Raw genomic sequence first — 27,808 nt, forward strand, 5'->3', positions numbered from 1 at the left:
TTTAATATTATGAAAAAATTAAATTTTAAATAATTTCAGTCAAGCATAATTAAATTTTAAATAATTTCAGTCAAGCATCTTTAATTGAATGCGACACATAAAATGAAATGGAGGAAGTAGTTTTTTTTTTTTATGTAATTTAAATTTTAGGTATGAAATATATGTTAACTGGCCTTTTTTTTTGTCATACTCTACGCTTATAAAATGATAGGAACGGGTCTGCCTCCTTTGACCAAATGCCCGCTGGTGTGACAGCCAAAGGCAATCCTTCCGGAATTGCTACCACATCAATAGTTACTGCTGTAGCGATGATATGCACAACGTATGGAATTCACAACCATCTCTTTGCACTGCCATTTCATCAATGAAGTATGAAACTATCTCTGTTCTCATCAAAATCTCTTCTTTCCATCTCTTCTGCAACTCTATCACTCTCCGACTTGGTGATGACTTCTACTCTAGTCTTCCCCTAGAACCCAATTCTATGGACAAAATAGCATATCAAGTACTGTTAGTAGAATTTACATCATTTTTGAGAATTCTTTGAAACCTATCTTCAATTGCCATCTCCATTAAAGAATGCAGAGCACTCTTTACAGCTCCCTTAGCTTTCATCAATAAACCCTTATCTGTTTCTCATGAAAAGCCACTGCAGATCACTCGTTGCAGCTTCCTTCCACTCATAGACGATAAAACCATCTCTGTTCTCATCAAAACCCTCTGCAGGGCAGTCTTTGCAACTCCATTTCATCAATAAAGCCATCTCTAATCTCTTCTAAATCAAAAGCCTCTGTAGGGTACTCTTTGCAACCTCTCAACCTTTTTTTTCTGGTTTTTGGCCTACTAGTATAGGAGAAATGATTGTAAATATGTAAATAGAAGAGCAACAGTATTGAGTAAGGGCAAGATAAGGATAATATTGTTTACATATTTATCTAATTTCCATATTCTAGTAATAAGTTTCCCGAGGATAACACCGGTGTCGGCCTGTCCTACAAGTGCACTTTTTGCAAGAGAGGGTTCACTAACGCTCAGGCTCTCGGCGGCCACATGAACGGACACTAAGGGGTCACATGAACATTCACGTACAGGAATTATAAATTCGATCAGTAAATTGGGTAAAGCGTCAAAGTCCATGACTACATGATATTAACTCCAAACATAAATTGAAAACAAAAATTAAATCATCAATCAATTAATTTGCATTGCATGCAAACCAGCGTCTCAGAGAGAAAAGTCCATATATATAAATTGTTGAGATTAACAAGAACAAGAAACAATAGTAATAGCAGAAAAGTACAGAGCTGGAGTCCTGGGCCGCAAGATCATTATCACAGCTACGGAGATGCACATGGGAAGATGAGCTGCATGTGTTGCTTCATCTTTCGAAGAAGCCAGGCAAAGATCTTGCGCTTAACTGCTCCCCGACTTGGAACCACAAATGGCTGATTAGTGTTGAGTTGGTGATGATTCGCCATGGAGGTCGGGCTAGCTAGCTTCCTTCAGCTGGTTCCTTAGCTTGTTTTTCCTTATGTACGTTGTAGGGGTGGTGAGAGAGGGAGAGAAATGAGAATATTTATAAGTGCGCATAGTTGGTAAGAAATGAAGGTTGCTACGTCTATTCAAGTTAACTAAGGTTATTTCCTTTAACTAAGGTTGCTTCCAACAAACTGCAGTAGAGCTGCTAGGATCATGATTTAACTTTTCTTCAACCCTGGAATTAACGAATTTTTTTTGTCATTTACTGGTTTTGCTCTAACTTATCTTCACAAGACCATGTCACCTTTGTCACTCATCACAATTTTCACACTTTAGATCTTGTTTACCCTCAAGCAAGACAAAACATAGGCCAAGCTAAACATAAATGCCAAAGGCACAATTATACTCTTCAAATTAAATGACTATGTAAACAAGCTATGCAAAGGGAGTAAAAAGTGTGTTGTCCCTCTTCTTAACTTGGATGTGGAGTGTAGTGAGTGTGGACAAGCTCATTTGACCAAAAATTCAAGGGAAGGATCCTAAAAGATCACTCAATATTTTTCAAGGGTTACCTCTCAATCACACAATCAAGCAAGCAACATAAGCTGATTCAATTCACAACTCTCATGGGCTTTCTTGAGATTGCATTAACGAATGGGACAAATGTACAGAAAACCATCGGGCTTTTCCTCAATCGGCGCCACAAAGACCTATTGGGGTAAAATGAATGTATGACATGAGCCTCTCCTCGCATATGGCTTAGCGAGTTTCCCTCTTTTTTCTCAGCTCGCCTCTAGAACATCACCTTCAAACAAGACTATCGGAAGACAAAGCCTAGTATCCTTCGTGCATCTTTTGTGCATTTTCGTGAAGGATACAATAGAATGTTCGGCTCTACGAGTTGGCCTCACCATCTTCATTTCCCTCTCAAATTCAATGATAGCTTAGACTTTTTCAGCTTTTTAGTATTGTCCCTTCCACATTCTTACAATACTCATGCCTTTTTTCTTGGGAAAAGAGGTTCACACATCTTACCAAAAAGGAAAAACTCTCCTTTTGTCTCATGCCTAAGGAGAGACATAGGAAAAACTAAGCACCCCGGAAATTTGGTAATTCCCATTAATTCGCTACCATTTCCTCAACGTTTATGAAAATCCAAAGAAACTGAACGGAAAAACAAATTCAAAATGATGCTCGACAAGCTAGAGATCTCAATGCCATTTCTGGAAACAGTAACTCAAATTCCTACTTATAAGAAGTTTTTGAAAGACATCTTAGGGAATAAAAGCAAGTTGGAAAGAAGCGCGGTTATCGACCTAAGCGAAGGTACCATCAATTGCGTAGTTTTGCAAGCTAATATGCCCCCTAAATTGAAAGATCCAGGAAGTTTTGCTATTCCTTGTATCGTGGGAGGATTTGTGGTAGGACATATATGCTGTGATACCTCGGATTTAAATCATGCCTTGAACCCCGGTAATTCCTTCTTTCATGGAATTAATTTAATTAATTGGGCCCGATTATTTTAAATGAATATATATTTCCTAATCTAGCATATTTAAATTCTAATGATGCCCAATTCTCTAATTTAATTTTGTAAGGGATACCAATTGGAGTCTTTCATCTCTTATAATATATTGTACATTTAAATTGGCCCAATTCTTTAGAGATTCAAGCATTATGCTATTTAATTAATTCTTGGATAAGGCTTAGCCACTTTTATTATAAGAGCCCATATCTCATTTAATTACCCTAATACTACATACATTATGTATGTATAGATTTTGTGGGATTCATATAAAAGCCTTCTAATAATTAATTTCCCTAGTCTTCTCCATTCTCCTACAAGATAGTCACGCCATTTCCATTCCCAAAAACCCTACACAAATTATCTTTTCATCCTAGCAAGGCTTCAAAGCAAGACTTCTCTTTTAGGGATTCATATGCTTGGGTAAGTGCTAGATAATGTTTAGATTGCATTTTAATCTACATTTTCTTAGTCTTTATAAGTTTATTATAAATTCCTTGGGGTATTCTTGGGTCAAGATGATCGTGGTGATTATGGTGGTTTGATGGATTGAGCTGGGAGATTGTGTTTTGGAGAAGCTAGCATAGAGGTAACCCTCCATGTCTCACTAAACCTACTTTCACTCTCATATATATGTGATTTGGTGTTTTGTGGAATCCTGTGGATTATTTCTTGGTTATAGCTTGTGATTTGTTGGATTATTGAGCCTATCTTGTGGATCTTTGGATTGTGTTAGTCATTCTTGAACGTTGGTATGATTGAGTCTTGTTTTGATGGATTCCATGTGTTATTTGGCTTCTGAAATGTGTAGTCTGATCATATTCTGGGTACTGGAATGAGCTATCGTGTATTTTGTTCTAAGTATGGGTTCTGCGCATTGGTATTGCTCTTGCGGTGCATCTCAGCGGTATAATGTGTCCCGTTGGGATTTTCCGTAAGTGTAGTGGCGGTGGGGTTTGGCGGAATGGTGCATTCCATGAGGATGTTCCGTCGGTACTAGTGGAGTGGTTGGGCGGAATGGGGCATTTTGTGAGGTTGTTCCGTCAATACTAGTGGAGTGAGTTGGCGGTCTGGTGCATTCCGCCAGGTCAAATTCCTTTCCTGTTCCAGTAGTTGTTTTGTGGCCTAATGACTTTGTTGTTTCACCTTTGATTCTGAAGTATATTCTGAATATGTTGTTGAGTATACTACCCTGATTGTTGAGCATTGGTTCATGGTTGTTGGTCATTTATCTTCGATTATTGATTGAGTATTGTTGGTTGATTCTTTGGTTAATGTTCTGAGCATGTCCTGTATTCATGTTCTGAATCTGAGTATTCCTTGGTATGAGTAATTCCTTTGGAAATGAACCTGAGTTTGATATGTTGAGGTCTTGAACTCTTGTGAGTAATTCTTTGGCTTCTTGAGTCTTGTATACCCTTTGGAAAGTGGTTATTCGAGCTACGGCTCTACATGAGTCTATTAGTATGGGAGGGAGTTATTTGGGAATTGTATGCCTCTGTGGTTTTGGGCATTGTATGCCTCTATGGTTGGGCTTATACACCTCTGTGGTTTTGGGCATTGTATGCCTCTGTGGTTGGGCTTATACGCCTCTGTGATTGGGCACCATGTGCCTTTGTGGTGGCTTTTATGCCTCTGTGGTTTTGGGCACCATGTGCCTCTGTTGTTAGGCTTTTATGCCTCTGTGGTTTGGGCTTTTATGCCTCTGTGGTTGGGCTTGTACGCCTCTGTGATTGGGCAGTATATGCCTCTGTGGTATGTCATTTGTGTTATGGTTTGGTGGTTTTGGTTTGGATCTTATCCTATGTTTCTTGGTTGGGTCACTCTAAGGGGGTGATGTGAGGTTGTTGATTGGTTGGTTTCACTTGAGTTGTTCAGTTGAGCTTGTGCTTTGGTTGAGTATCTGATTATGAAACTGTGGTATTGTGGATTCATTCTTCGATATTGAATTCATTGAGGTGTCCTTGGTTTGTGATTCATTCAGCCTATTGTTGTTGAGTCATCGGATTTTTAAACAAAGGACAGTTTTGTTGGCATATATTCTATATGCGTGTGTAAAATCTATTTACAAAGCTATGTTATACTATTGTATTTCTCACGAGTATGAGTGGAGGATTACTTAGCATTTCTTTGCTAATATTTATAATTATTTTTCAGGTATGGAGTAGATTCTGCACGAGAGAGTGCTAGCTGTAGATCTACTTCTCCCTTATGTTTAGCTTAGAGATTGTTGAGGATGTTTAGACTTTTCGGGCCTGTGTGCCTTAGACTTATGATTGTATTGACTTGTTTTATATTATGTTTTTCTTTTGAGGATTTTGAGATGGATGTTGAATTCGCCTTAGCATCTAGGTTATGGTTAGCCTGGATATGGCATCCCCAAATTGGTTTAGTAATCGCTTCCGCATTTATTTCATTTAGCGTTGAGATTTGATAGCTTTTGCCTTAAGTTTATTGCTTATCTCAGCCTGAAAGTTAGGGGTGTTACATATGCTTTGTGTGATTTTCCTAGTGTGAGCTTAATGCCTTACTTAATGTGTAAGCGATTAAACCTTGGTGAACCCAAGCCTACAACCATGACCTTGCAGATGATAGATCGTTCCATGAAACATCCAGTAGGAGTTTATGAAGATATACTGGTGATGATAGATAAGTATTACATTCAAGGTGACTTTGTCATACTGGGCATTAAGAAGGATGCTAAGGTACCTATATTTATTGCCCGACCATTTTTAGCAAATGCAGGAGTAATTATTGATGTGAGAAGATGAAAGTTTGTGATGGAAATCGCATGGCACATATCGAATTTGATATTTTCAAGATGATCAACACCAACCTTCTTATGTGGGTGAATGTAACAGAGTGGAAGTCATTGACAACTATGTGGAAAATGCATTTGAAGCAGGGCTATTAGAACATCATGAGCTTGGAATAAGCAGAACTATTGAAAGATTAAATGATGAGGAGTTAAACAAAGGAGGGTGGAATGCTTAAGCCTTGTTAAACGAAGTTGAACAGGTTCATAAAATCATTACTCCAATTGACCCGTGGGGAAAGGAAAATGCCCCAAACGTAGAGCTCAAACCCTTACCTTCGAATCTGAGATATGTTTTTTTGGTTCTAACTCTACTTACCTTGTGATTATTAATGCTGCATTACAATCTGATGATACCGAAAAGCTGCTCAAAGTGCTCAGGAAGCACAGAAAAGCTATCAGTTATACCATAGGAGACCTGGTAGGCATTGTCTCCAAGTATTGTGTGCACAAAATCTATCTTGAGGACAATGCTAAGCCTGTTATGGAACCTCTTAGAAGGTTAAACCCAAATTAAAAGGATGTTCTTAAAACAGAGATCTTAAAGTTATGAGAGTTCGACATCAAATACCCTATTTATTTCAAACAGTAGTTGGGTCAATCACATTCATGTTTGTGCTTTCGTGTATATGTGATATTCAATTTTCCTGGTTCTCTATCTGACTAAATTGTTTGAGAAATAATCTTATCGCAAACTCTGATCGTGATTGAACAGTTATTGCAACAGAGATACGACCAAGTGAAAATTAAATCAAACAGAAAGTAAGACACACCAAGTATTGTCTACCCAATTTGATACAATTGTATTTACGTCTTAAGGACCACTATCAGTGAGTCCAATCTACTATCTCGACAGCAATTCAAATAGACGGTAAAGAGAGAACATTCTTAACCCAATGTGTGATATACCTCACACGGTACAGACCCAATCTAAAAAGCTATAGAGGATTGTCGAGACCGAAGATCCGTGCAATCAGCAGTTCAAAAAATCCTTTTTTGGAGATCCGCATTGTTGCTATCCGTCTCACCGACTCATCCACTATTGTGTCACAGTTGTATGGAATAAGGTCCAAAGATAAAGCTTTGTAGAACTTTATGTTGGTCCCGGTGGTAACGGTGTGAGTCTAGAAGGGGGGGTTGAATAGACTCACAAGGATTTTTAAAAAAAAAAACTTTTTCAAGAGGGTTATAAACGCAGCGGAAAGGTTATATCAAATTTTTAGCTTTACTTTGCACTTAGGATTTTTCTTATCAAAAGGATTACGTTTGAGTGGAGTATGCAATGCAATACGTAAAATAAATAAAAGAGATAGAGAGAGAGATTTTTATAGTGGTTCGGCTGTTAACAAAGCCTACTCCACTCTTCTTCACAACACGTGAAGGTTTGCACTATATTCCCCGTAATAGTACAAACTCCGTTACAACAAGCTCCTTTGATCACTTAGCCCGGCAGCCTTGTTGTTGTAGGTTTTTCAACTTCTTCCAAGTTTACTCCGCCTCTTTCTACGTCACTTGTAGAGATGGTTGAAAAGATGTGATGTTTCTCCAACTTGAAATTCTTGTGATTAATCTCCTTGAGAGCTTCTTAATCACACAAGAATTTCTCTTTTCTAAATATTACTTGTATGCTTATGAAAATCACACTGAAAGCTGTTTACTTGCTAGATAATATTTCGCTTGTTTTCAACCTTGTCAAAGTGAGATGGGACAAGGGTATTTATAGGTGAATTTTCAGATCCGGTTGAGGGAATGTGAAATTCAAACCTATTGTCCAGTGTGTAATATCCAATGGGTAAGGTTTCCACCTTTTTCAGAATGTCAGTACTTTCTAGCCGTTTTGTCCACTTTTGTGCAAGGACAAATCGACTTTTGTCTCTAAAAAGGTGACAATCATTAAATGCTCCTTGGGATCGTTGCATAGGACCCATTTTGACATTCTGTTATACCCATTCTCAAGGCAGTAGATAAGACAACTTAACAGAGAATGTCTTTGCCTTGGTTGTGTGAGAGAATGATTGTCCTTATCATTTCTCTTAATCTCCTCGAGACAATCACAGTTGATTGCTCGGTCATAATAGCTTGACCCTTCCATTCTTCGGTCTGTAGTCCTAATCTTCAGTTCTTCAAGCCTTCAACACTTCGGTTCTTCAGATCTTCAACTCTTCGGCTCTTCAGTTCTTCAACTCTTCGGCTCTTCAGATCTTTAACTCTTCGGTTTAATTTTCTGAGGCTTCAAAGTTTGTGACTTGAATCCTTTCCAGTAAGATGATTCAAAGATGGTTTGTTACTGAGGATTCGGTAAACTCTAAGACTAAGACAAAAAGCCTATTCTAGAAGACAAACAAATTGGGGGTCTCCTCGGTCCATTGGTTTCATCAAAATCAACAGTTCGGGGTTCCTAACACTTTCTTATTAAGAGTCTTCATAAACTCAAATCACCAATGGTGTCTTGAGAAGATGATATCTCAAAGTACGTTGGTCCCAATTGGGTGGAGAAAAGTCTAGAGGGGATGAATAAACTTTTCAAGCAAATTAAAAAATTATAACACTTTGTCAAAATAACTCCAAGTAAATTAGATTAATGAAAATCTAACTTAGAGTGCACACTTTCTCAACCAACTAAGGCTCGAACTCCCCCCCCCCCCCTCCCTTCCCCCATGTGGGGGCTGCAACCGGGTGCCACTAAACCACAAGGTTTTTGGCACCTACAAATAGTGTTAATTGTACTTTTTTGTGAGTTTGAGGTTCATATTGGAGATTTTTCAAGTTCAATTAGGGATGAAAATATGTTCGGCCCCTTCGTATGGACCTATGGCCTGGCCTAGTTTTGACCTAGCCTAGCTTGGCCTATTTAGTAAAAAGGTCAGGTTTAGTCCTATTTTAGAGCCTATTTAGTTTAGCTAAATAGGCCCATGACTATATGTACAAGGCCTAGCCTTCAAGCCTATAGGCCTCTGGCATATATATATATATATATATATATATATATATATATATATATATATATATATAGTTTTATATTTACAATATAGCCCCAAGTATATATATGATCGAATTACCGAACCCTACCCCCAAAATTCCCAATTCTATTTCATTTTTTCACTTCCAGACTTTCGATCTTCCTGCTAATTATGAATTTGTGGTAATATACTTTGTTAGTTATGTATTATTTTATATTATTGCATATTTGTATTAGCCTAGGTATATCTTTGAATTTTTTCACACATATATATGCCTTAAAAATGCTAAAATGTAGGCCTTGACTAACTGTGAAATCTTTTTAATGGTCTACATATTAAATAGGTTTTTAAAAAGGCTTCAAACCAGGCCAGGTCAATTATAGGCTCAGGCTTGAGCCTAACAGAAAGCCTACATACAAGTCTGAGTCTGCTATGATTTATCAATTGTTATATGGTGGACCATGGTCCACATAGCTATGTGGACCATGGTCCAAAAACGACATTGTTTCTTTGAGTAAAGAAACGGCAGTCAATAAATTTTACAAATCCTGTATTTTTGTTTTATTCTAAACAAAATGAAACTAAAGTGTATCTAAAATGAAACTGAATAATTTATCTTGCATATTTGTGTTTATATTATCAAATGAAACTATAATTGAAATGATACTTTAGTTGTGTTGAAATAAAACTACAGTATGTATAAAATGAAACTAAATAACATGTTTCACATATTGAGTGTATATTGTCAAATAAAATTGTAGTTGAATTGAAATGATACTTTAATTTTTAATTTTGCTGAAATGAAACTACTGTATGTATAAAAAGAAACTGAATAACATGTCTCAAATATTGAGTGTATATTTTTTTTTTTTGAACAGGGTTTAGGGTTTAGGGTATATTGTCAAATGAAACTGCAGTTATATCAAAATGATACTTTAGTTGTGTTGTAATAAAACTACAGTGTATATAAAATGAAACTAAATAAGAGTTTCACATATATGAGTGTATATTATCAAATGAAACCATAGGTGAATTAGAATTATAATTTAGTGGTGTTATAATATGACTACAGTATAAAATGAAATTCAATAACAGGTCTCACTGTAATAAGACTTACTGTATGTATAACTTCAAATTAAACTTTAATTGTGTTGAAATGACACTATAATGTATATAAAATGAAACTGAATATGTTATACAAACAGAACTAATTACATGGAACGGATACCGTTTCTTTTCATGAAAGAAACGACACGATGCCTATAATTTATATAACAGGTCTAAGCCTAATTCTCTAAAACTCGGCTCGGTCTAGCCTACTTTCATCCCTAAGTTCAATGACTTACTTGCAAAATTCATCAATAAAATACAATAATACTCCATTTATCCCATTTTACATTTCATATTTACTATTCATTGGTCATGACTCAATGCGACAATAATTTATAAATACTCAATGCGACAATAATTTATAAATAATTAAACATAAAAACTTGTTTGAAAATATCTCCTATCAAATTATTATATATTAAACAAAATATTATATATATAGACACACACACACACACACATATAATATTTGATACTAATAATTAAAAAGTTTACTCAATTCTAGATTTGATGAAATTTTCGTTTCTTGCTTCACTCCTTTTTTTTTTTCTTTTTAGAGTACATTAATGTACTAATTCAATAATATAACTTCATTTTTACACAATAAATGGATTTTTAAGCTTTCTCCTTATTTTTGCTCAAAGTATAGTATTAGATAATAATGCAATAATAGATGTTACTGAATTATTTTATTTTTTTTTATAAAAAAAAATTAGATAGAACATTGAATTTTTTTTCATTAGAACTTCAAATTTCACAAGAAAAAAAAATGTACAAGTTAATTCAAATAGAAATCTTGATCTGAAGGCATACATTGTGAACTTCTACAACAATAGAGCCTGTACAAGAGACTTAGCATTACTCACTACAAGCAAAAGCATACATGACATGTATGTTTCTTTCATAGGCTACAAACACATGCAAAGTTTTTCATGAAATGAACGAAAACCTTTCTTCGCAATTAACTGAGCTGAGGATCTTCATCGTTCAAAGGTTGCTCCAGTGCCAAAATGTGTTCCTTAAAGGATGATGCAGCTTCTTCCCTCTCATTCACCATTCCCAACTTGTCATACACTACAGCCATCAGGTAAAAAGCTTCTGCTGCCAACTCATGATACTGTATACACATTTGAAGAAGCCATGTAAAGTATATGACCCAATAGTGACATAAATTTTGTCTTGAGTATCAGCAAATCAAACATTAAGTTTCCGTTTAGAAACCAGGAAAATGATTTCCCGAAAATGACTCATTTTCTAGTGTTTGGCTGAAGATCAGAAAACTATACATTTTTCTGTTTGGCTGAAAATTAAGAAATTGCATTTTTCCAAAAAATGAACATATTATTTGTTATATAATAACAATAATAATAATAATAATAATAATAACAACAACAACAATAATGTGGTGGTGATGGGGTGGTGGTGTGGTGGTGTATTGGTGGACTTTATTTTACTTGAATACCCAAACACAGGAAAATCTGGAAAATGACTTCGGGAAGTCACTTTCTGGATTTCCAAACGGACCCTAAATATAGGAAAATCAATTTTAAAATCAATTAAATGCAATTATATTAAAATATAAAAATCAGACTGACCTCTAGATGTTCCAAATCTTCCAAAGCTTGCCTTAAAGGTTGAAGCACGTTTTCTGGTTCTTCATATACTGGGAGAAGGATAAGGATGTCTATGGTCAGATACTCGGATTACTTGGAATAAGATGCCTGACCAAAGTCAAGCCGAAATACATCAAATAAGTATAGATACAATTAGTTCAATGTATTCTATGTGCCCATCAAGAGAGGACTCAGATGATCTTCTCAGTTCTCACACAAGACCTAAAGCACAGCAGGACTTTTCCAGATCGAACTGGACCAGACTTTTCCAGAGAAGTGCATAACCAAAATCTGTTGAAGCGGGAATCCCTTTTTTTTCATGAAATTTATAGTGGTGAACAATTAATCAAAATCCTAGCGTAGCTATTCAGGAATCATATTACACTACCAAAGAGATCATTAGTACTACAGAGTATATGTTAGGGTTGATGCCAACACACTATGCTCCCTGCACTTTATAGTTCCTGGGAAGGCAGATGAGCAGAGTTTACCACCCTTCATAGTACAGTTTGCCTTTGTTCAAAGATAAAGCTGTTATAGTCTTATAGAAGCTTAAAGTACAGTGGATACTAGCATCCAGTATCCAAGAACATTTCCCTGGTAGGAAAATGGTGGCAGGGCAGTGGTTTACATTAGATCTGACATGCTAAGACATTATGCCATGAGTATGCCTTTCAACAAAATGTTTCATCCTAAGTGCTTTACAGCTTTGAAGCAAAATTTCATTTTGTGGGATATTCATTTGTTCATTGCTTGCTACTCAGGTTGTCACTTTTCAACCTTCAGATATAAGCAGCTTTCTCTGACCATTAGATTAGTATGCAGGCTAGATTGAGAGAATTTTGACCAATAATACATTTCATGAGATAGTCCAGCAAAGGCAATTGCTAGAAGCCTAGAAGATCACGATGTCCATGAACCCCATATGCAAACATAGAGGCCAGCTAATAACTTCACTACAGTTGTAAGATCAAAAACAATCAAATTATAAAGTGAGGGTAACCAACTTGCTAAATGACAATTATCTTGAAGCTTCATTGAATTTAAATGTAATTGCACCCATATGGTCTAAAATGAAGAAGAGAAATACAAAAATACCTGAAAAGCTTGAGTCAGCTAGATAACATTTTGCTTCTGTAATGAAGGCCCGAGCACGAAGCTCAAGACCACCATGACCAAGAAGTATAGGAAAAGCAGAATGTATGAGAGCCAAAGCCCTTTTTGCATGGCTCGACCCAAGTGAGAGCCATAACTCAGCCAATGTCAGTGTAGCAGAGGCTTTGAGAAGATCCAAGTTGAAAGATTGGCAAAAGGAAAGGCTGGCCAATGCATATGGAATTCCTAAAACAGCATTGCCTGATTTCTGAAATGGAAAAAAGGTTTAACTTCAATTAAGTTATGTTGACTTACAAACAAATTAAAATCCAAATGTTTACACAAGGAGACATCTTATTGCCAACCATGCAATATGATCCCTAGTGATTTGGTAGTTCTAGTTCACTAACTTGAAACCCAAAGTAAACCAGAGCTGAAATTCTAAATACCTTGTGAATCTCTGCGAGCAAAAGAAGAATATTGGCATTCTCAACTTGCAAACTGAATTTGTAGCACATGCAGAAAAGAATGTGTGCAACGGCTGCTGCCTGTGAGAACATGGTGCATTAGATGAATATCTCAACAACATATTAGCAGCATGTCATTGGGTCAATACCCATTATTGACTTAGAACACAATGCTACTAAGGGTTACACAAGATACTGTCATTGGCTAAGGTGCAAAACACAATATGGCACAGATATACTGCATATATGACACACATGGATATGTAAGCCACAGCAAAGATATGAAATCTTTGAAAGGCTTGTGATCTTGGATTAAAACTGGCATTTTTCTAATTAAAATAAACAACCTTCAGAGGATTGAACTGTCAGTTTTTATGCATAGATACTTTAAGGCACCAGATATGGAGTGGGTAATGATGAATCTTTTTAGCAGCAGACACATGATCTGGATTCTAAGACAGCTGTGCATTCTTCTTCATGGTTCGCAACAAAAATTTTTGCCATTGAACTAAGCAAAGAAAAATAAGTGCTACATCCATTCATGCTATTTATGCTGTTTGACAAGTTTAATCGAATTTTAAGGCCAAAGTAACAATGTTTGACTTTTAAAAAGTAGGTCCAAAAGCATCATAATCTTCAGACTGACATGAAATGGAAGAGAGGAACTACTGTATATACTAAAGAAAACAGGACAATAGCAAAGATTATCATCATATATGATCAATTGATGCAGAAGCAGAAAGAAAAGCATATCCTTTTGACAAAATATAATTCTACCAAACTCAGCATTCAACAAAGACGGTTTCTGAGGTAAGAAAAGACATATCCACTGAACCCCTGCCCCCTATATGGCAATATTTTCCTCAAAAGGACTAGCACTTTAGAGCACTAGCCATTTACAAGAGGTTCTGGTAAGCACAAATAAAAATAAAAGAAAAATTGACCTGGCTAAACTGGTTTGCAGCAAGCAATGTCCGTGCATGTCGGAAGCTTGCTTCAGCTTTTATCTCCATATCCACACCAGCTAAAGAAGAAGCATAAACACCTAACTCATCACATAGCTGTTGAGCTAATTTTAGTCGTCCCCTGCAAAATAGCAACTATCACATTGTCAAGAAGAATGAATCTAAAATGAGTTAATACCGAAAATGCTCCCTCAACTATGCAGGCATAGGTGATGGAACATTTTGGGTGAATTGGCTGTCAAGGACCAATTCAGGAATTATGACATAGTCAAGGGACCATATCTCATCTAAAACCAAGATACTTGGATTTTCTGATAGTCTCTAAATTAAAACATCAAGCGAAAAATAGCCTTACTGGTGTAAAGCATGCTCGTGGAGTAACTGCAGCTTTACAAGCTGGATTCTTGACTTTGAAATGCATAAGAACTTCTCCTCTGCTATTTTGAGAGCAGCAAATGCTTCTGCAAATTAGGAACACAGAATATCATTGGTAAATGAATATGTGTGTGTGTGTGTGCACATATTAAGATCCCCCCTCCCCCCTGAACATGCTTGTAAGAATGGTTGCTGTGCAGGCCTCCTTGCAACCCTCCCCCTTCCTTTTATCTTTTAATTTGATAATTAGGGCAGAAACTTGGAAGATTTGTAATTGGGGGCATAAAAAAGGGCATTATATATGATTTGCATACAAAATGCTTCCAAGTTGAAGAAGGCCAAAAACATCTTAAGCAACAAAACATGATACCATACTCTGCACCCTAAAAGGCTAATAACTGAAGAGTCAAATTCCTCTTTTGCTAATTTGACTTGTTATGGATATCTAAAATCTTCTTTTCTTTAGGGAATAATTGAGGAAATTCTTTAATGACTGTCATTATCTACTTTCTGCAAGCTACATCGTTTAGTCCCCTAATTTCCTCCCCATTGCCATACTCTCCAATTTCTCAGTATTCTCTAAGACTTGCTTGCCTTTCATTATTTTACAAAACATAGCTCATCAATGTCCACCTTACCATCCAAATTAAGGGTGTGTTTGGTTGGTGGGTTTAGGCATAAGGTATGGGTATCAAAGTAATTGTTATTGTTTGGTTGATAGGTTTTTAGAATACTACTATGGGTTTGGAATACCCCATTAATTGGAAAACCCATACCCTAATGAAATAAGGGTTTCATTCCCCTTCCTCCTTTCTTCCCCAACTATTAATAATCATTCCCATTCCACCCTACTACCAAACATGCAAAATACTTTCACCAAAATCCATTATCCTTACCAAGTATTTGATACCCATACCGATTCCGATTCCCATGTGCGAACCAAACACACCCTAAATTCCATAAACTGCGCTGTTCTCCATTTCTCTTCAGTGTTGTGAATTAGAAAACAGAGTGATTAATGCAAAAATGATTTGCTACTAAAAATTTGGATCACAAACCCATTTTAATGCATTAAACATGGAGTACATAGAGGCCCCTCAATTAAAGCCTTTGATTAACCTTTGTTCAAAAGTATAAACAGAATGTGAGTAAATAAGAAGCAAAAGATAGTCGCCAAATTTAGCCATGGGAGTGCTCCATACTGAGGTCCACATTCTATCTCATCAGCATCATCCTAAACCTAGCCAGTCCATTAGGAACCCTCCTAATCATATATCTAACACAAAAACAGCAGTCCCCTTCATTTCCTTTTCAGGATGGTGCACATAAATATTGGCTACTTTTTCAAAAGATCCAATGTTAAAATTCCCAAGATGCACTTTAGTAGTAAGAGTAAATGCAAAAGGTTATTAATGGAAATAACTTAGCAAATGGAGTTGTATTTTTGGAATAACTTACAAAGTTACAAAAGTTTAGAAGAATGCATTTAATGGGATTTTCTTAAACTATCTGGACAAAAGGGACAATAAGGAGGGAAAGGGGATTAGTTAACTTGCATCATTTCATTCTCTATTAAAGAAATGCTAATTTGCTGTGTGATTTTTGCCCTTTTGTTAAGCATGTGACCAAACACTTTTTTTTTTGAAACCGTGACCAAACACTTCTTTAAAGCAATAAAGCCAAACTGCCAGCTTGTTGTGTAAATCATGAACATGCTGCAGAACCAAGAGAAGCTTTTACTTCCTAACTAGTTATTTCAATCATGATGCACCTAAAATGTAGATGTAAAGAATGTATGTATGAGATTCTGTTATGTGCTCCCGTCATGGGCAAGAAATCATAAGGAAAAAGAAAGAAAGAATAATAGTTGTGAAAGGAAAAGAAGAAGACACTGGGTTTGCTTGAGACCCAAAACTCCCTTAGACCCTTTTTGGGATTGAATTTCTGCTTGCTTTCATTAGAATTGGTTCCCCATTTTATAGGGTAAAATACAACTCATAGAATGGCTAAATAAGCCAAGTAATCTGCTGAATCTTCCAACTACCTAAATTAATTCAAAGACTAAGAATAACAAGTTAAATAACTATTTAGTAATTTCTAAATAACTACTTATTAGTTTCTACTTTCTAAATAACTATTTAGTAATTTCTAAATAACTATTTATTAGTTTCTAAATAACTATTTAGTAATTTATTAATATCTAAACTATGTAATATAATAAAATAAGACTTCCTCAGCATGTATCATTACACCCCTCCTGGACATCAAGCTCGCCCGCGAGCTTGATAACTTTGTGCATCACGTAGCCAACACTTCCCACGATCAAATGGCCTCACCAAAAGAATTGCAAACGCGAAAGCTACAGTTGGCAGTATATATTGCTGGGAAGCAAGATTAGTTGTGAAATTTAAAGGCATCAGACTAGAAGGGGTGACTGAAGAGGTCTGCATAAGAGCTTGGGCTGGATAAGCCATTGGAAAATCACATGTCCTTGAATGAGGGGTAGTCATGGGTGGAATGGGGTATGGTGGAGCATAATGACAGTTGCTTGCTGCTGCATCTCCAACACATTGTGACTGAAGAATAGCAGGATCATGTGGTATTGCCTCCTCCACTTGAGACTTTACTTGTAGATCCTCAATTTCTGTGAAATCGACAATCTTCTCTGTTGAGTCGATATGAGGCTGATCATCAGAAACATTGGCCTGCGTTGGTGCTGTCTCCCCATGTGGGTGATCAACAATGATTGTGAATGATGAATCATCCACGTTGAGTGATGTAACATTGCCATCAGTTTCCTGAATTCCTAAGGAAGTAGGCATATTGATTTTGGGTGTTGACATTGAGGAATTTTGTAATACATTGCTTTAGGTCATTGGGACATTCACCCAATTCTCCAAGGCGACGTTTGCCTAGCTCTTTTACTAAGAGTTTCAACTCATTCACTGATTCTTTGAGAGCTTCAAACTCAGACCGAGTGACGCCCATGACGCCGGCAACGGAACCAATGTTATGTGCTCCCGTCATGGGCAAGAAATCATAAGGAAAAAGAAAGAAAGAATAATAGTTGTGAAAGGAAAAGAAGAAGACACTGGGTTTGCTTGAGACCCAAAACTCCCTTAGACCCTTTTTGGGATTGAATTTCTGCTTGCTTTCATTAGAATTGGTTCCCCATTTTATAGGGTAAAATACAACTCATAGAATGGCTAAATAAGCCAAGTAATCTGCTGAATCTTCCAACTACCTAAATTAATTCAAAGACTAAGAATAATAAGTTAAATAACTATTTAGTAATTTCTAAATAACTACTTACTAGTTTCTACATTCTAAATAACTATTTAGTAATTTCTAAATAACTATTTATTAGTTTCTAAATAACTATTTAGTAATTTATTAATATCTAAACTATGTAATATAATAAAATAAGACTTCCTCAGCATGTATCAGATTCCCACAAATAGAATAGGCACACTTTGTAGCACTGGCTTTCACAAAAACATTTGGTCAACCAAGAACCAACCATCCTAACACAAATTTGATTCAATATGCTAAAGCATTTCTCCTGACCTTTGTATCCTTTATATACTGCCAGATGCTGGATAAGTTTTGCATAAGCCAATGCGACATCCTCTGAACTGCAAGGACAAAAAATATATAAAAAATAATAAAAAAAAATTGTCAGATATCGAATCAGGACCATTAAACCCTATCGGAAACTTTGAGAAATTTACCTTGATGAGTCGGAAAAACAAGTTGCAAAAGCCAGAGCATTCATTCGAGCAAGAGGGGCACTGAAAGGAGTACAGTAAGGAAAAGTAATTAGTCAAACAGTTCACATTTGCAAACTTTAGATGACTAAGATTACGAGATGTCAGACTGGACTGAAATATACAGATTTTCATCCAAAAAGATTCCTGATTACTCAAGCTTGAAAGTAGAAGTAATACCAACCCAAAGAGGGCACGATTACAAAAAGTCCAATCATCTTGCATAGTTTGACCAACTATAAAGAAAATAAGTAATTTTTTTCTATAGAGGAGGTGTGATAAAAGAGCCTTATTCTGGACAAAATATGCAAATATTAGTCACATTCACCAAGACTTTTATGCTAAAATACAATACGAAGAGAGATGTCATACTTATACATGTAGATATTGTAGTGCTTGGATCCAGGATTTATATAGGGGGAGACTGGAAACTTATGTAGTATAACCCAGTCTTCTGATGGAAAGAGTGAAATAGACAAATAGTCCTCAATCCTTATCGGTTAAGAGGTGATCACCCAGTAACCCACCAAAAGATTGGAAGGAAATATTGTTAAACAGTGAACTAAATATAAGGTATTTGGCATTTCAACCTATGTTGGGATTGGGTGATCAAGGATGTGAGCGAAGAAAGTTTACCCAACCAGTATGTATGATTGTATGATGCAAATGACAGATAATCCAAGACCATCTAAAAAGCTTAAATGTAATTTGAGGTTTATTATAATCTAAGATTGGGCCAAGGTCACTCAATTAGGCTATAATGCAAATGGGCCAAACCACACTAAATGACTGAATCCAATCAATTAGCTAGTCTAACTCATAGCATTATGCACCCATATGTTCTCTCTTATATTTTCAATGTGGAACTCTTAACACTTCCCTTCAAGTGGACAACCGGGTCATTTTGAATCTAACTGATTGACTACTTGAAATTAACAAGCGGGCTTGGGGTTAGACCCCAACCTGAAATGAAAGCTTGGACACCACCAATACCACGGATAGACAACAAGGTGAACACAAAGTGGACCGAACAGGCTGATACCATGTTATAATCTAAGATTGGGCCAAAGTCACTCAATTGGACTATAATGCACATAGGACAAACCACACTAAAATACTGAATCCAAACAATTAGTTAGTCTAACTCATGGCCTCATAAACCCATATGTTATTTCTTATATTTTCGACGTGGAACTCTTAACAAGTTTTGATGTTGGAAACTTAGACTTAGCTTGCAACACAAAGGAAAAAGAAGCAATGCATGCATAGCCCTAGGAATTTCTCCATCGCCTACCAGCATAGAATTGCCACAAACAAGCAAAAAAATTGGCAATCTCTTGTCATGGGTACAAAGTGGATAACAATGTAGTCTTCCAAACACCACGATTCAAGGTAGTTACTCTTGAACTTCCGTATCAGTCTCAAAGAGAAGAGCTCAAGGAAATATACATTGCATGAAAAGAAGTGCGCAAAGCTAGATGGAGAACAAATACTACACCAAGGATTTCTATATATCACCTGCCATAGACCTCCCATGCAGTAGCACGGACCAAATATGAAGAACCTAAGAGCTGCAACACAGACCCAGGAATGGAACTAGGCTGTGCACAGAAGTGGAAAGCCCTGTTATTACTCGATTCATTTTCCTGGGCAAAAATAAGGCAACCATTTGGCTTTTTCAAATCCTTAAGCCATTCAGTACAAAAAGCACCATCTGAGGTTAGTGTTGAAGTTTCATCTCCAAAGTCATTAATCAGATGAGAGCTTAACCTCAGTTCCTGCAATATTCACCATAAACCGGAAAAAAGTTTTCAGCAAAAGTTAAACAAATCTTAAAAAGTTAAAACTTAAAATGATACAAGAGCTAACATAACCTTGCAGACATTGATCGGACATGTTGCAAGCTTCATGGTGGCCTTTGGACCAAATGAGAGCAGAGGTCTTTGAACATGCTGCAAATTAAGATACAGCAATTTATGTAAAATAATTTTATCATGCTGCAAATTAAATCACTATTTCCATAACTAATCATACTATATTCAGCAAATACATGTCTATGTAAACATAATAAAATCTCAAGTAAACAGTCAGGTCAAAATTGTATGACCATGCATGGGCCACATGGCAATTTTTTTTATTATTTTATTTTTGCAAAGAGTTACACACGATGTTGGAGAAAGTATGAAGCTAAGACTAAAAGAAGAATACATAGCAATCATAACATTATTATGCTAGCATACAGAAATTCATGCTCTTACTGTCAGGTCAAATTTAGCCACGGCAAGGTGATTAGAGGCCACCAATCGTTTCAACTTTAGACTTTCCGCTCGCTTCAAGGACCTTCTCAAGAGAACATATAATTGTTGTTGAACTGACAAAGAAGTGCCTATGTAGGCAACTGGTGAATATGATGATCCAATAAAACTGGTCGTGTTTGAGAGACCAACATTAGACAACAGCTTGCAAATAGTTGTTAATGTATAAGCAAGGCATGTATCGTCACTATACTGCAAAAGGAATTAGAAACATTTGAGACATGAAATAGAAATATAAGCATAAGGAATCAGAAACATTTGAGTCATGGAATAGAAATATAAGCAAATCTATATATTATGTTAAAGGAGAAACAAATGAATTACAATCTGCTAGGATTTGAAGTAAAATTCTTTAAATTTTCCCACTTCCTGAAGTAACTGTCATGCAACTTATTATACTTAATCTACCTTCACACATATTATGAATTTCCTCTAAAGTCCCACATTGATCATTTAGAGAAATATTGAGACAAATTATGATAGAAGAAGTATATAACCCCCTAATGTAGTCACTCACCTCTATATTTGAATTACATATTCAAACAAATAGGGATATACTTATGTTTGAATTGTTTTTCTATAAAATAGAATTATAGAAAATTAGAAATCATATATTTCAATTATATACAACTGTATTCAAAATATTACACAAGACTAAAATATCATATTATCACATCAGACTAGAGTTTCAAATATACATCAAATGAATATACAGGGGACTACACAATATCAATCTACACATCTCTATCTTGTATACCTTGCAGTTGGTCATAGCAGATATTAATTATTAAGTACATATAGGAATCCTATATTGCAAGATCAAAAATATGCAGAATGTATTTGCATATGCATATATATGTATACATATGTATTCTGCAAGAGTCTTTATCAAATGAGACTGAAATTTCAAATATATCTAGTCAATACATATTATGCAGGAGATACCTTTTAAATTTTGTTTTTGTTTTTAGGCGGAAATTTGTAGAATTTTAAAAACATTTCTAAAATCATGATATTTTTTAAATTTGGACAGAAATGTGTTAAATATGGTTGGGAGTTATTCCAAGTCACTTTTAACACATTTTCGTCCATGTTCTAAAAATAGCATGTATTTAAAATTTAAATTTTCACACATTTCTGTGAAGTTCTCCTTTAGTAGTAATCTACTTAATGGAAAGTAGTAGACAATTCATTTCAATGCTCCATTTAACAAGTATCAGAGAGAGGTTCATCCTGCACTTGGCTAAAAACCAGACACAATTACCAGAAGCATTCTCTACTGTCACAAATTTACTTCTTTCATTTCTTTATTTCACTAGGTGTTTCTTAGTGAACTCAAATGGTATTTCATCAACTTGAAGCAAAAAATAATAAATAAATTCTAAATGACTTTATGACTATTCATGCAGACACACCTAATAGAGCTAAGAAAAATACCTGTTGAGAAACTCGAACAGCTTCACTGAACACCTAAAAATTAAGTAAACAATTTGTCATGCAATCAGCAGAAAACAAAACAACCCCAGCCCCCATACCACCTCAACAAATTATAAAGAAAAATAAAATGACCAAAAAGGGACATATACAAACTTTTGAAGTATAAATGAGCAAGGAATAAAGGTGAAAGATGTCTATTACATATGCATACCTCCAAAGCTTGTTTTGGGTGGCCAAAATGAAAATGCATCATTCCTAAACATAACAATGCAATTTCATATCTCCCAAATATGCCACCTTCGGAAGAAGGAGGAGGTACATAGTCACATCCTTCTGTCCCTGCACTTTGGTAAAGGTAATTTCCAATTTAGGAACATTATCTCCACAAGGATCAAGTTTGCACAAGCTGAAAAACGAATGACAATAATAACGGTAACACCACACAAATTAGTGTTATTTGATGCAAAGAAATTTAGGAAGTTAGATATTTTCTTCCATTACTTTTTCTTGCTTTTGTAGAGGGTGGGATGGGGAAAGATGTCCATAATGGTGAGAAGATAACAAGCTCTCAAAATACTTTCAGTGGACAAAGGCTGATTATATCAAATCTTTTAATCTAGAAGTCATGACTCATGACAACAAAGAATGCACTCAAGTGGAAATTAACACATTAATTCAGGGATTTTTCCACTAAAATTTAGGTTTAATCAGTAACTAAAATGTCCAAGGTTTCTATAACTTTCACTCTCAGATATAACAAATTAATGATAATAACACCCAAGAACTAACTTTGACTAAGTCAAAAGCAAGTCATGCTAAACAATAGAAGTGGATCTCTTAGGAATAAATGGAATATATACAAGTACCGGTCACCATTATGGAAGGTCTAAACAGAACCTCCAAAGTGTGCTAAGAGATTCATGCCTATGCTTACAAGATAACAAGAATAAGCAGCTACCTTAATTTTGCTTTAAATGAAAATAATGAGCACCAAAAACAGGATTGCAACTCATACAAATTAGTATACTTGGTAATTTGAGATAGATCGTACTGAGAGACATTAGTTGAAACATAAAGCAAAACCACATATCAATAACTGCAGAAAAACATGAGAGTTCCAAAAAAAAAAAAAAAAACAACTAAGTAATGCATACCTGTAATCAAAATAGCGATGAAGATTTTCCAAAGCAGCAGGGAAGTCATCATGATAAAGGCTATTCAAGTATCGTAAGAAGTGAACCTTCATTTTAGTGAACATAAGGTCAAAAGTCAGCGAAGAAAGTTTCAAACTTACGTAGAAATCATATCAATCTCATGGGAAACTCACACGATGTAGCTCAGGTGCCAGTTTCTGGAGTTGTTGTAAAACAGAATCAAATGCATTGAGAAGGAAGGAGCTTCCATGCCTGTCAACATTGAGTACGAATTTAACTGTCTTATTGTTTTATAATCTGAAATTATCCCCAAAAAGCAATATCCATGGTAATCGAGAAGTTAAAGAAAGAATTGCTCACTTTTCTATTAAACTAGCCTGATCTAATAGGTAACCTTGTATTTGCCAGTTTGTTCGTAGGAACATAGCAACTGAAGAATTAGCACCATTTGATGCATCACATGATGAAGATCCATTTGGGCTGAATTCCTCAGGTTTACCAATGTGTTCCAACTTTGGACTGTGAGAAACAACATTTCCTGCAATGCATGTGATTTATCACTACATTCAACCATGTATCAATATTTAAAATTATCTGGCATTTCATAATTTTAAACAATTGAAAGAAGTAGAAACCATGGCAAACAGAAGTAAATGAAATAGACTACATTCTTGTCAGGTTAAAAACTACCAAAAGAACTGAACATAAAAATAAAAAATAAAATAGAGTAGAACAAAGAGGTGAACCAAGAAACAATTTCTATGGAATGTCTATCACAGGAGATGTTTGATTGTGTGGAATAAAAGTGAAATGTTAGATCTAGAATCAGATGACATATTCACTCCCACAGATGCAATTTTGTAATCCAGTGAGAGTAGGAAAACAATAATTTAGATAATTATATTATGTATTGCCAAAAAGCTAAATACTGAATAAGAGGTTTCACCCATCCCACTCAATCAATTAAAGTATTAATCATAAAAACTATTTTGAACATATTAAGGGGAAGGGGGGGGGGAGGGGACCAAAATAAATAATACGGAGTAAATAATAAAAAACAACCCAACCTTCAACTAACCCAACAAGTGCCCTAGGAGCATGATTATGAAATGAAACTCTTTCGTTAGCTATGTTTTTTGCTTCCATTTCTTTGTTGACCTTTTCATAAACAAAATTCTCCAGCTCCATGTTCTCATACTCCATTGGTGCTTCTGGATCACAACTTGGATCATCAAAATTCAACTCGTAATGAGAACAACTTGATAGTGACTCCTTGCAATAAGTCACTATATGTGTTAATAGATGACATGCAGCCTGCATTTCCAACAACAAGAAGAAAGCACCAAGTTTCAGATTCTCAAAAGAGTGAACTTTACAACTCAGAATATACAAAATAGATATACACTAAAATGTGGAAAAGAAACAGGCAATAGGCATCAAGTAAAAAGCTTGGATATGTTTTGGCCCGTTAGTACCTCAAATGACAAAAGATTGAATGCAAGTAGGCATCTACGAACAAACATTCCAAGGTTGCTACTAGGATCCAAACTGATTTGATCATCATCTATATCATTCGAATAGGAACCTCCAAGTACGCCTAACCAGAACAGCCTCATAAACCTCAGTAATGCAGAGCAACATATAACATAGCACACAAAACCCTAAGCCAATAACAAAGCATTGCTCACCTCGCAATTCATTAAAGAAGTTAAACAAATCGTCAGGGGATGCTAAAGACGATAGCCTCCGTGTCAAGTTCTCACTCAACCAATCATTCAATGGTCCGACGACTTCCCTCAACTGCGCAATCAGCTCATCTAGCTTCGGCTCAAAAATATCCTCACATGACTACAAGATAAACAATTAAATGAATAAAGGCTCAAATTCCATGGAACACGGAAGCACTAAAAGAAGGACTGATTTGAAATACCTTAGTGAGAGAGATTAAGTACATGGCAAGGCTGTTGTGTTGAGCGACGGATGAGAAAGGGAAGGGAACGGAGGGTTGGGCCGGCGGAGCGTATATTTGAATCAGAATGCAAATGGAGACCCTGTGAGGTGTGACGGAGAAAGCGCCCGGCGGCTTCACAATCCCGGCCATGGCTGGGCTGCGGAGGAGTGAAAGAGCGGGACTGCAAGTGAGATGAAGGAGTGAGGAGTAGACGAGTAGTACGGTCAATGTAGGTTGACTGTGCAGGCCAGACCGGGCCCGTCCTGGCCGGGCCTATAAAATACCAGCTGGCCCCGTCCCAACATAGCCCCCGCCCGCCAAAATTTCAAAACAAATTTAAAAAATAGAAAAACATGATGAAAATAAAATGTACATCAACGGGCCTAACGGGCTAGGCCCGCTGCCCGCGCGAGCTAACTCAGGCGAATTGCAGGTTAGCCCGCGGGCCAATCACTATTAATAAAAAAAAAAAGATATATATATTTATATACATTGTGTACACATTAGTGTACACATGAATATATGCTATATATTCATGTGTACACATGAATATGCTATATATTCATGTGTACACATGAATATATGTTATATATATTCATGTGTACACAGTACGTGTACATATGAATATATATACATATATTCAATGCTTCAAAAAAATAAGAACAATAAAAGATCGCGAGGCCCGCCAACCCGCGTGAGGCAGGCTAGGATTGCATCCCGCAGGCCTAACGGGTCGGTCCGCAAAGCCGGTCAAAAATTAAGCCTGCAGTGGAGCGGGCTTAATGGGGCGGACGGGCCCGCTTTGACAGTACTACTGTCAAAATGGGCTAAAGTTCGGTGGGGTGGCTTAGGAACACCAAAAAAAGATGGCCCGCGAAGAAGTGAGCCTAACGAGCTTAGCCCGCTAAGCCCCATAGCCCGCACGGGTTGCGGGTTGGCCCGCAGGCCAATCACTATTAATTAAAAAAAAGATATATATATTTATATACATTGTGTGCACATTATTGTACACATAAATATATATACATATATATATATATATAATAAAAAATTAAAAAATAAAAAACAAGAACAACAAAAGCCCGCGGGACCCGACAATCCGCGTGGGGCGGGCCAGGGTTGCATGTACCCTAGCCCGCGGGCCTAACGGGTCGGTCCGCAAAAGCCCATCAGAAATTAAGCCCGCGGTGACAGGGTCTAATGGGACAGGCCAGCCTGCTTTGACAGTACTAGGCGGGGGCCGCCTTTTTTATTTTTTGGAAACTAATAACTATGTTAATTATTACATACTAATTAATACGGAGTAATTATAATCCCTCATTCACATATACACAGGAAAAAAATATATCATTCAATGATTCAATCATTCATATCATATAATCATATAATCATATATACACCGGAAGAAATTATGTCATTCATATAATCTAATAATCATCATATATACTAATATATATACACTGGAAGAAATATCACATGTAGTTAATTAAATTAGAGGAAAATAAATAAATTACCTGGTGGTGGCTGGTGGTTCACTACTAGAGTGGAGGGCTGCGTCACTGGGACTTGTTGCCGGACACTGGAGGGCTGGCTCGCTGCGAGTGGGATGCGTCGCTGCCTACTGGGTCACTCTTGTCGCTGCTCCGCCTGATTGCTCACCTGCTCAGAGTGCTCACTAAGTCGTTGTCGACTGCGGGCTGTCGCGGGATAAGAGACGAAGAGTGAATGTTTGATTAGGATTTACCGATTTTAGTCATTTAGGAATTTTGCCACATTAATGTCTTTTTTTTTTTTTTAACTAATAATAAATTAATCGTTCGATGTTGATAAATTAAAATTAAAATTGAGATTAAGTTATAAATAATTATAATAGGAAAAATGGCACTTTTTCCCCCTATGTTATGTGCATATAGCACTTTTCCCCCCTGTGTTATTAAAGTGACAGTTTTCCCCCCTCAGTTATTTTAAAAGTGGTAGTTTTTCCCCTTGTAATGTTAAATTGACATTTTTGCCCTTAAAAACAATTATTTCATTTATTTTTATTCTCCAACCAATTATTACTAATGTGTATGGAAGATCACGGTTCAATACGAACCTAATCGAACACTGTAGTAATTGAACTTAAATAGTATGAACGGTTACGGTTACGATTCACAATCGAAAAAATAAAATAAAATAATTGTTGAATTTAGACTATTTTTAAATAAGAAATAAAATTAAAAAATAAATAAATAAGTTTTGATTAGCGGTTCAAAATCGAAATTGGAATCGAATTGTACCGATTTATCAAAATAAGTGTTTGATCATTTTCACTATATATGACAGTGGTTCAGTTCCAGTTCAAGGTTCAACAATTATTTAATTTTATTTTTTTCGGTTCTGAATCGTAACCAAAACCGTCCATACTATTTCGGTATGATTGCTACAGTGTTTGGTTAGGTTCGAACCGAATCATGACCATCCATACATATAAGTAATAATTTGTTGGAGAAGAAAAATAAATGAAATAATTATTTTTAAGGGTAAAAATGCCAATTTAACATTTCAGGGGGGAAAACAGCCATTTTAATAACACAGGGAAAAAAAGTGCTATATGCATATAACATAGGGGGAAAAAGTGCCATTTTCCCATTATAATATTTGAAAGTATACATTTATTTGATAATAAGATTAGTGTAAAAGTATAAATAATATATGATTCGTTTATTTATAATTATTTTAAAAAATTCAATTAGTAATATGATTTATGTAATTATATTATTTTTAAAATAAATATGGAA

The 27,808-nt window shown here is 35.9% G+C and overlaps 1 protein-coding gene across 1 annotated transcript; it reads right to left on the minus strand.

The window, feature by feature from the left end:
* Positions 1–10,618: 10,618 nt before the first annotated feature.
* On the minus strand, positions 10,619–26,635 carry LOC116022993 (anaphase-promoting complex subunit 5). The gene is made up of 21 exons (XM_031263923.1): positions 26,543–26,635; positions 25,008–25,209; positions 24,766–24,925; positions 24,553–24,674; positions 24,145–24,391; positions 23,438–23,615; positions 23,251–23,329; positions 23,078–23,163; positions 22,135–22,267; positions 21,924–21,956; positions 20,430–20,678; positions 20,046–20,123; positions 19,690–19,949; positions 18,136–18,195; positions 17,972–18,039; positions 14,385–14,490; positions 14,009–14,150; positions 13,047–13,145; positions 12,601–12,865; positions 11,485–11,552; positions 10,619–11,006 (listed from the first exon to the last, which is right to left on the minus strand). The coding sequence occupies exons 2-21, from the start codon at positions 25,176–25,178 to the stop codon at positions 10,851–10,853; spliced, it is 2,760 nt and encodes a 919-aa protein (XP_031119783.1). The 5' UTR covers positions 25,179–25,209; positions 26,543–26,635; the 3' UTR covers positions 10,619–10,850.
* Between the last annotated feature and the right edge of the window lie 1,173 nt (positions 26,636–27,808).

This window comes from Ipomoea triloba, chromosome 6 (genome assembly GCF_003576645.1).
Source record: "Ipomoea triloba cultivar NCNSP0323 chromosome 6, ASM357664v1".
Taxonomy (NCBI): domain Eukaryota; kingdom Viridiplantae; phylum Streptophyta; class Magnoliopsida; order Solanales; family Convolvulaceae; genus Ipomoea; species Ipomoea triloba.

Coding starts and splice junctions, on each gene's coding strand:
- LOC116022993 (XM_031263923.1), bottom strand. CDS start 25,178: ATGGCCGGGATTGTGAAGCCGCCGGGCGCTTTCTCCGTCACACCTCAC. Junction 11,553..12,600: donor AGCTGACTCAAGCTTTTCAG/GTATTTTTGTAT, acceptor TCCTTCTCCCAG/TATATGAAGAACCAGAAAAC. Junction 11,007..11,484: donor AAGATTTGGAACATCTAGAG/GTCAGTCTGATT, acceptor ATGTGTATACAG/TATCATGAGTTGGCAGCAGA.